Source organism: Falco rusticolus, chromosome Z (assembly GCF_015220075.1).
Source record: "Falco rusticolus isolate bFalRus1 chromosome Z, bFalRus1.pri, whole genome shotgun sequence".
In the NCBI taxonomy this organism is placed as follows: Eukaryota; Metazoa; Chordata; class Aves; order Falconiformes; family Falconidae; genus Falco; species Falco rusticolus.
In genome coordinates this window covers 84,589,223-84,599,364 of record NC_051210.1, presented here as the reverse complement: position 1 = coordinate 84,599,364, position 10,142 = coordinate 84,589,223, and the positions used below count along the sequence as shown (strand labels likewise).

The following is a 10,142-nucleotide window of genomic DNA, read 5'->3' as shown; positions in this document are numbered from 1 at the left end:
AAAGCGGTTCCTGAAGGCAGCAATGCAATATGAAAGTGCCTTTCCATCACCATTCCCTTTTTAAGGAGAGCTCAGAACAATACTCCTCCACATACCCTACTGCCACAGGTAGTTTTGTCAGATGTTCTGAAGAAGTCCCTCTCCAATCTCTACCGTTCTTGTGATGTTCTCTTTACCATGTTCGTATACAGTTACATTTCAAGCATCTTAGGTACAGATCCACAAAGTTTAATCAGTTCCTACTTAGGCTGACAAAGACTACCATCCAACAACATACTAGACTTGAGAATTAATCAGTGTACGTTAGAGCTTTCTAGTAGCACCAAATCCACTAAGCACTGACCAGCTATTCTGCTATACTTGCACCAGCTGACTGCTAACAGCCAATTTAAAATTACGCTGGGAGACAGCGACTCACACATCAGCACTGCTGCTCCTGGAAGCCCTTCCTGTGCCATGAAGGAGTGCACCTACAAATAGACAAGCAAATACAGTTAGCAAGTTCCCCTACCTTTCTCTGGACATCTTTTAAGGTTTAATAAAATAACGGGATTCTTTCTCTAACCACATTTCCCAAGGAAACTGACAAAATATTACCGAAACTTGTTTTGAGTATCTTTGTGAGACAATGGAGAAGGATCACTTAGGTATAGCTAGCAGCAAAGTGAAACTTGTGGGGAAAAAAAAGTAAATAAAAATCTTTGAAGTGCATAGTTAGAAAGCTGTATAGGCCCAGCGTGCAGATATGTTTAACTTGAGCTGAAGCTTATGATTCAGATTTCCCCTTCTTTTTTGTTAAGAAAATCATTCTACTATATATATTGCTTTAATAAAGTTGTGGGCTTTTTAAAACTGGAAGGAGTAGGAGAGTATAGCAACTACGTATGCACAGCTATATTGTTTTGTGGACAATTTATTACACAGTAAGAAAAAGAATAAGCTTTTATACAAGTCAGGAAACTGCAAAGTATTAGCTAAATGTTACAGTACTAGACCATGTCTCAAGCTATAATTTTTGATTTATAAGTCAAATGCACAGGATAGTTAACGCACAGGTAGATCTCATTCACCAATATTTCACTATTCAATACCCTCCAGAAGAAAGGAGAAAATCAGAAACTCAAGCTCATTTCCAGATTACTTTGAGCATGGCTGTCATTCTGGAAATAACTACATTAATACTCATGTACATATATCCATCTTTCAGCACAGACGTATGTGAAGATCAACAGATCTAGTTAATGATGTGTTAACATTCCCATCTGAAATCTGTTATGACCACATACAGCACCTCCTTCTGTGTCCAGTCAACATGCTATAAGACTACCAGATCCCACCAGAAGGCAGCACTCTCAGCTGAAGTTTTAAACTGGTCTATCCGCCACATCAATGAGATTCAGTTATTTTATTTTTATTTTTTGCTACCTGCTTCATGAAAAGATTATGATAATTTTGCTAAAATAAAAATGTATTTAATGATGGGGATCTTAAAACAATACTGCTTATCAATATTACCAGGGCAGGAGAGGCTACTACCCATATCTGAAAACTCCCTTGAATTTTCATTACCTCACACCCCAGTATTTTCATGCTTTCAAAGTATCAAGACATTTAAAGACCTAACAAAACATCAGCGTTCTCACACTTATCTGCAGATATGCATAGGCAAGTCACAGATTCTTCAGCATTTTTAACCAAAATCAAACATTAAAAAAAACCCCTGATGTGTCTTTTTTGAGCAAACTATTCAACCTGAATATGCAAAACAGTTTGGTGAACAAAACTGCCCTTTCCCAAACACAAGATCAATACATTGTACATCATGTAAAAAGCTTGGCAGTTAGCCCAAGCTAGGTCTATCTATTCCCTTTGTTCAATGAAGCAATAAAGCACCATATGAAAGTAGCTGTTTGCCTTTCAGTAGAGGATCAGCTGTCTTCTGAAGATGCCTATGCCTCTAACTCCAACAGCAAGATTCTGGGGTTCAGAGGCTAAAGGACCTAGAAGACCAGCTTACTTCTGGCATCTAGTCTGTGGAGAGGCGAACACCACTTTTGAGCTCCAGAGCAAACACACACATGTAGGGCTATATAAGAAGTGTCAGTTTGTGACATGAGGCAAACATCCCTCACCTTTGGCACACTGCATTTAAAGTTGCTTTATCTTTTATAAGTTTGTGTGTGCTGGAAGCTTTACTTTGGATTTTCACAGTTTTATGGTAGACTTCTGGCACTTCTATTTGCATGAATATTAATTAATTTGGCCTGAAAAACAACTCAGTAGGGGGTTTTTGTTTCTTAAAATCACCTCAGAAAAGCAGTGTCTGGTGCCCAGGAAAAACCATTCTACATTTCAGCCTGAAGAATCCTCAAATTTTTACTCATCTTGCTCATTCATTTTTAGCCTTCAGCATGCCTTACTGCATGACTAACTATACAATACTTTGCTTGCTATGAACAGGCATTTTTCTTCACACATCCATTTAGTGTTCTTCCAGAACATGAAAAAACTACCTTGCTGGAAATCAGATCAGTAAAAATCTTACGTGTGTTACATAGGAGAAAGATTATCATAGTAAGAACAATGCACCACAGTATGAATCTCTGAATTGCTCCCTCTTGACTATTTGTAGTTCTCTTAAAAAAACAAAACAAAACCCTCCAAAAACGGATAACATTAGTTTACTAGCTCAGTTCAGGTTTTGTTTTCCTTGCACAGCTCTCCATCCATCTGTCAGTTGCTGCCAGACACTGAACATCTGACCATGAGAGAGAACGCAGTCAAAGCTGATAATTAGCTACATCCAAGGGACCGGAATATCAGTTACTGATCCCAATGCATACATGAGGAGGGAAATAAAGTGAAGCTTGAAGAAGCACTGGAGTATTAAACCATGGCGTCTTCACTTCTGTAAAAGCTCCCTCTCTGCTCAGTTAATTTACATTATGTGTCATCTTATGTACTCAATAGGAGGCTGTTACAATATATATATATAAACACATAAAACCTTATTTTAATGTAGTATGTAAAAAGAAATCCCTGGATATTGAACAACTGAAACTGAAAGATGGAAAAGAGAAAGGTATGGGGCTAATGGATTTTTTAAAATCATGTTAAATCATAGAGGACGTGGAAATTCATCTTCTTGCTTAATTCTGTCACCATTTTTTCCTCTGAAGCTATGCATGTTTATCTTGGTCTTGTATAGGATGAGCAATTTCTCTCTGAAAACAGAAGATGTATGAAAAATGCATTTACAGGAAATCTTGTAACTCCCATAGGTACTAGAGAAGTAGCTGGGAAGATCCAAGGCTTTACTATCTCAAGAGAAGCTCTGACACTATAGCCAGGCTTTCATGCATTCACGCCCTAATGGAGATAGGCAGCTTCCTCCCAGAAATGCATGACTGCTTCTGTGTGTTGGCTACTTGACTGCCAGAGAGTGAAACAGAAAACTCTGATCAGAGTTCAGGTTTTTCCCGTATCAAACATCAAATGGTAGGAGGAAAAAAATGAACCAATCATGCCTTTTTTGTTCCTAAATCTGTCAGTCCAGTTCTGTCTCTTTGGATCTGAAAATTTTCATCACAACCTCATTTCCAGTACCACCTCTAGACTCTTCAATCCCTTTGTCCTGAAGCCCCCAGACTCCAGAGGATGGATAAGCAGTGTGGAGGGTCTGCTACTCAAGGATGATACTCTGGTCCATTCTGAACAAATCACAGCTATGGCTGTTTAGAGAATCTGAGGTTGTCAGACAGAAGGAATTCCAGTTCAACAGTATCATCAGTGGTCTCTACTGGTACATTGCTCTTTTCCACAGGGCTTGAGTAATTCTGTACTTCATGTCTTGAAGCCAATATCCTTGAACTCCTATTGCAAGAACATGCTTCTGGTTGTCTGATGCTGTCTGAGCAAATATGGTTAGGATGGTAAATGCCTGGACAGGAAGTTGTTTGGTGATGACTAGGGATGTAGTATTTAGTTGTCAACGGACTTGAGTCTACATGAAAAGAATCATTAGCCATGCAGCAAGTCTGGAAATAGTTATTATTTTTGAATCCATGATGAAGTCCTAATTTAGCAATAAGGGGCTTCCCAACATTAACTTCCTTTCTTTCATCCATTTTATCTTCTATTCCCGGATACTCATAGTGCAAGCAAACAGTAAAGATCAAGTGTTCCTGCAAAAGAGAAAACGGGGGCAGGGGGTGGGTGGAGAAAAGTTACACTTCCTCCCCAGATAAACAATATAGGAAACACTTAAAGAGGCACAGTCTACTGGAGAAAGACACTAATCTTTTTTAGGAGCTAAAGACATATATTAGGGAAGACTTGTTTACTGAAGGCCTCTCTTGCTTAATACCTGCTCATCTGATAGTCTGTTTCTAGAAGCACTTGTATTATACCTGCTGCCAAAAGCACTAAGGAAGAGATACCAAGTAATGTCCAACACAGATGTTTGTGATACAGATACGGCGATAAACTCAACAGTGCCACAGTATGTTGAAGTGAGAACCTTCCAGAAACTGCATGCCCAAGAGCACAGATTGGAATGGAAGGCGATGATACATAACATTTTCATCTCCTATGAATGACTTTGTAAGATGCAGCTCTGCTTCAGGTCACATCTCCACAGTGTGCAATACATGATCTTTTCAAAAATAATAATCTTGTCGAAATTCAGTATGGGCCTAAAAAATATAAAGTATCTTGCACGATGGTATCAGCATCACATATGCATTGATTCAATTAAGAAACTAAAGTCACTGAGTTGCACTACTAGCCATTTTTCCCATCCAAAGAACATGTTATTATGCAGATAATACACAGCTATCTCAACAGAACTGCAAAGCAACGCGATCGATGTAAATTATCTGAACAAACTTGTGAGGAATAATATATATATTAACCCTTAGTTTTTGCAGTGAACTTAGCCTAGTGTAGAGGCAGTGTTTGGGAAGGTCCTTTGATACTAAATAGCTTCCGGTTTCCTCAGGAGTTCCTTTATTGGCCTCTTTAGGATCCACATCCAGGTCCTGTTACAAGAAAGAAATGAGAACTCAATTGAAGGTACAGAATTTGTAGATCATAATAGTTAGCAGTATTTCTTTTTATAAAGTCAGCATTTTCTTCTTCTTAAAAGGAAATAAAACACCAATCTTAGATTACTTGCAAAAGCTGCTGAAACTGCTGTTAGTCACAGGCAGCAAAGGTTACATCTGAGTAGGTTACCCTCTTTTGCTGATGGTTCCTGTCAGGCTTGCTTCAGGGCTGCTTTTTTTGCATGTTAACTTCTACCATGAAGTACAGTACTATACCACTAATTCTATGAGCTAAAAATACCTGCATTTATTATGCACATTAACTCAAATATTTTATTCATAAAGCATCAGAAGTGTCCTGTTTGTTCTGTCTAAAAAGGTTTCCTGCTCCATGTCCTCTTTCAGAGACATCAAAAAAGACAGTTTTTTGCCCCAAGGAGCTTTCTGTTTTAGTCTTATCCTTCACTTCACTGTGATCAGCTAAGTAACATCAATGGAACTGGACAGGATCACCCAGGTGCAAAGAACTGTAAAACTAAAGCCTAAGAAACCTTGTTCTGCAAGGCAGATGTCTCCTCAGCTTACATAGGAGCTACTGACATTTAACTTCTTTAATTAAATATAACAAATATATGATAAAAAAGAAATGAGACTTTGAAAGAGATGACCCCAGATTAATTTTAATGTATTTTATATATTTAAAAATATGATTTCAAAAAGTCATTTTTTTTTAATGTGTGTGTTTGTACAGCAAACATATGCAAGCACCTGATTTCAACATTTGGACCTATTTTATGACAAAAGATGCAGCCTGACATGGACAGACCAGATAATTTTCAGCTTCAGTGGAGGGAGATCACTGAGACCAATAGGAAGCACTTACAAGTGCGAAGTCTGTAACGTAGGCTCTGCAAACTACTATTTCAGGTGGCTTCTTTACTATTCGTGTGTAGATTATCATGACATTTGAAAACTCAGCTGCAAACCCCAACTGAATCTGAACACCACATTTGAATTCAAGATACATACTTTCTGGAAGCTCTGCAAATAAATAACACATCATTAAGTTCTAAATCAAACTTAGCATATATATTTTCTATTATTTTTATTTTGGTTTTAAATTCAAACGTTTTAAAAGGTATAGACCTCTTCCTGTTGCCCTCCCACTACCTATCACATATTTACACTGAGGCAAACCAGGTTGGAAGCTAATCAGGCAGCAACAGTGTTTGCTAGTATCACATGGTAACCTGCAGACACTGCCAGAGAGCTGACTCAACTCCTGCTTCATCAGTTTCTTTCCAATCTCTGCAACTAGCAAGGTAACATTTACTTTAACTAGGGTATAGCTTACTGACCCAAGAACTTGTTTAAATATCTGTAATCCAACCAGTAAGGTTAATATGGTCTATATTCAATGAGACACAGCTATAGCATTGTAAGAACTGAATCTGACAGCAGAACAAGTTTCAGGTTCATTTTTTCCCTTTCACGAAGCCTATGCACACATTCCCAAAGCCTAGCCCGCAGCATTTTTCTTCTCTATATTTTGGTTCTCTCTCAATCCATAGTAATATATCTGAAAGCACTCAAGAGTCAATGACATCATTCTGTGTCTGTATGCTTTGTACTGATTTTTCTACTCCCACTGGAAGTGGATTGTTTAACATTATCATAGACATACGTTTATACAAATATAAAGGTTATTCTCTTCCCAAATTCCAAACACATTCTCTTCTATGCATGGCTTAAAACAAATAAACCATAAGATAACATTATACCTTTATAATTTTTGTTTTGCATTTCAATCATTTAACAACCAAGAATTAAGGGCTTGATTCCACAAATAAAAATCCACATCTGTGAAAGACTCTGCCTACATGACTAGTTGTCTTAAAAATGCCACCCCTGACCCTCTGTCCAACCTTTCTAAGAAATTTGAAAACGTACTCCAACCTGTTTAGGTGAAAAAGATACAAAGATCATAACCTCACTGCCCTTCTTAAAAGAAGTCTAGAAAGCCTGAAACCAATCACACCCTATTTTAGTTTTCTTAGTTTGTATACATGGAAATCTCCTTTTTGTCATGCGCTTTCACCATACAGTTCACCTGGCTATTTTAAGTGATGGCTTTAGAATGAGATTAGCGATGTCTTAAAAGCATCATTGTTAGACCCAAACAGACTACTGGGAAATTATCCCAGGAGGTAGACATCATATAAGTCTCCCAACAGCGTTTGAGCAGTTTTAAATACACTTACTCAGGGTGAATTCTATATGTCACCTTGTTCATGACGATCTCATGTAGAGGTAAACCCCAGCACAAAAATTTTGAAGACCTGAATGTACTAATGAAAATTCAAATACAAACTTGAATTTCTTCCATTCAATATCGCAACCCACAGACTAGAGATTATTAAGGAAGTATGCCCTCTAATTTTTTCCATCATGCCAGCAGGACCATCCAAAAGTAGACTGTACTATACCATGAGCTTTAGCCCACTGTAGGTTCCGGGCCAGAGACTCTGCAGAAGCTGTCGTTTGTTGAATGGGATCAGTTAATGCCCTTTTCTCAGACAAACTGCTGCGGATCTCCAAAGCTTGCTTGCCTTTGGTAAGGTGACACTTGCCCATATCTAAAAATAAGATGCATACAGCTTCTTTCAAAACTCAATGCTGCTGAAATTGTAACCGAATTAAGTACATCACTGCATTGCTGTGTGGTTGCTATGGTTATGCCAGTGTCAGCATGTCCATAGAAACTTGTAGCTTTAGAAGTATTCATTGCTCAGCTATTCATTCAGTTAAAGCTAAAACAGCATGCCAGATGCCTGCAGAGAATCCTGAGAGTTTTGCACGTGTCCTAGTCAACATGCTCACATGTTATTCAAAAACCAGTTCAAGCAGGTCCTTCTGAGGACTCAGTTAATTGCTTAAACAAACATGGCAATGACTGGACTATCACCAGCAGCTGACACAAGACAGAAGAGTAGTTTTTGTGGATGGACAGATCAAAGCTTCATGCAGAAGGACACTCAGAACAAGTGAGGCTCACTTTTTAAAAAGGAGAGTATAAAATCGATCACTATTAAAGAAGCTAAAATCCCTTTATAATACCACGATCTTTGTTAATGTGCTGCCCAGTAGCACCTGCCTCTTGATAAAAGCTGCTATTTTAACAAAATGCAACAAGAAAGAGCTTAAACATGTAACACATTCACCATGAGAAGAACAACATTTAAAGAACTTTTTAGTAATGCAAGCTGTGAAGACTGTGAGTACAGTAAGCTAGAGTTCACCTTCTGCAACCTCATCAAGCAGTACAGTAATCTTCTTGTCTTCTAACAAACGGTCCTTCAAGAACTTCATGAAGATTCCATTGGCCATCCCCAGCTGCTGAATTTCAAAAGCTTCTGCTCCTTGGCACCTACGAGATCACCAATATCAGACAAGAGAAAACCACTGAAACGTCTGTATGATTAACATCAACATGAGGACAAAAGGAGTAAAGTTATGTTGGGAATGGGGGAAAGAAACCCTACAATTTGAAAACCAGGTTATGTCTAACACCAGCTGCCTTTTCACATTCATTTGCAAGCAACCTATCCTGGGAAGATTTCACTTACAGTCAAGCCACAGACCAGAGTTGATGTCAAACTGCTTATATGAGGAGCTCAAATTTCTTATAGAAGACTTCATTAAAGCTGTACTACTTTTGTTCAACAGCTTTTACATTTGAATTGAAAATTGATAGAGGTTATTTAGCTTTCTGCTTAAGTAGTCTCTTCAAATAGTTTAAATTGCAGTCGTAACTTTATCCTTTACACCAAGAATAACAAACACAGGGACCAATCTATATGCTACTTCTCCCATAACTCTTTAACTTACATTTCTATTTTTTTCTATAAATTTAACTTGCATTAACACATGACCAAAGAGGGTACAGCATGTAGGTTATAGCTCATAAACTGCTCCACAGTACTTGAGTTCACAGTGCAGTAAGTACCATTAGAAACACACAGGACATAACTCCCCCTTCCCCATCAGCATAAACATAAAAAAAAATAATAAAATCAAACACTATGGTCTGAGGGTAAAATTTGCTTTTTTCTTCTCTGGGTTTTTTTTCATCTCTAATAAATAATACTTTGACGAGTAGAGCACTCCTACAAGTAACCATTAGGAAAAGATCAGGAACACTGTCCAGCAGTTTCTGGTTTGCTGAATGCAGTTCTCTCTCTGCCATTACCCCACATATGAATGGGAACATTAAATACTGGGAATCACTACGTACGCATTTCCACAGTCAGACTGTGGAATGATTCAAAGAAAGAAGCAAAAAAGATAGTGTGAGGACACAGATACGGATATGAAGTATTGGTCCTTTAACACCACAGTTAGTATTTTGTCTGTAAAAAATTAGCTATACAATCTCAGTGCTCAATGCTGGCTTCAAAATCCCTGTATCACAGCAGAAGAAAAATTTCCTTACGTTGCATATCCAAAAACGATGTTGGCCGTAACCTTCAGAGCATCTAAGATAGGAATTGTGTCATCATATTCATTTCTGCAATAAATGGAAAGACAAAAAAGAAAAACAATAATGTGAGAACTAACAATGGTAACAAACTCTAGAGTTGTTCAAAATATTGAAACAGCATATTTCAGAAACAGCAATTTTATTCTCTCCTGCAATTGTGGAATGAATCCTGACTGCTAAAAGACAAAACCCAGCATCATCATCAGTCTTCATGAAGACAACGCAGACATAGTCAAGTGTCACATGTTACCCAGCTGAGGGCAGGCTGTATTAACCAATATAGAGTTTGGTTACAATTTCTTAAAAAACGATTTCTGATAACTAGCCATTTGAGGTTATAACAAAACCTGTATGAATTCCGTCACCCTCCTCTCCCCCAACATGGTGTCTGTGTAGTTAACATGAGGCTTATGTAGCTGTACTTTCTATGTGGACAGCAGATTGTAAACTGAACTGGGTCACTGGCATTTCATTAGCAGTGACGTTTAGAAGCTCTACAAACATTAAAGCACTAGCAATTTTCTATTATGAAAGATTCCTTAGTGACCAAATTTCAG

The 10,142-nt window shown here is 37.9% G+C and overlaps 1 protein-coding gene across 4 annotated transcripts in view; it reads right to left on the bottom strand.

Annotated features, from left to right (window-relative positions):
• Window positions 1-901: 901 nt before the first annotated feature.
• The window catches only part of MALT1 (MALT1 paracaspase), a 33,133-nt gene continuing 23,892 nt past the window's right edge, over window positions 902-10,142 (bottom strand). For all 4 annotated transcript variants that reach the window (XM_037373932.1, XM_037373933.1, XM_037373934.1 and 1 more), the window contains 6 exons: window positions 9,538-9,612; window positions 8,345-8,472; window positions 7,532-7,681; window positions 5,929-6,086; window positions 4,914-5,039; window positions 902-4,184 (listed from right to left, as the gene is read on the bottom strand). In XM_037373932.1, the coding sequence (XP_037229829.1) occupies window positions 3,726-4,184; window positions 4,914-5,039; window positions 5,929-6,086; window positions 7,532-7,681; window positions 8,345-8,472; window positions 9,538-9,612 (1,096 nt within the window). In that variant the 3' untranslated portion in view covers window positions 902-3,725. The remainder of the gene's footprint in view (window positions 4,185-4,913; window positions 5,040-5,928; window positions 6,087-7,531; window positions 7,682-8,344; window positions 8,473-9,537; window positions 9,613-10,142) is intronic.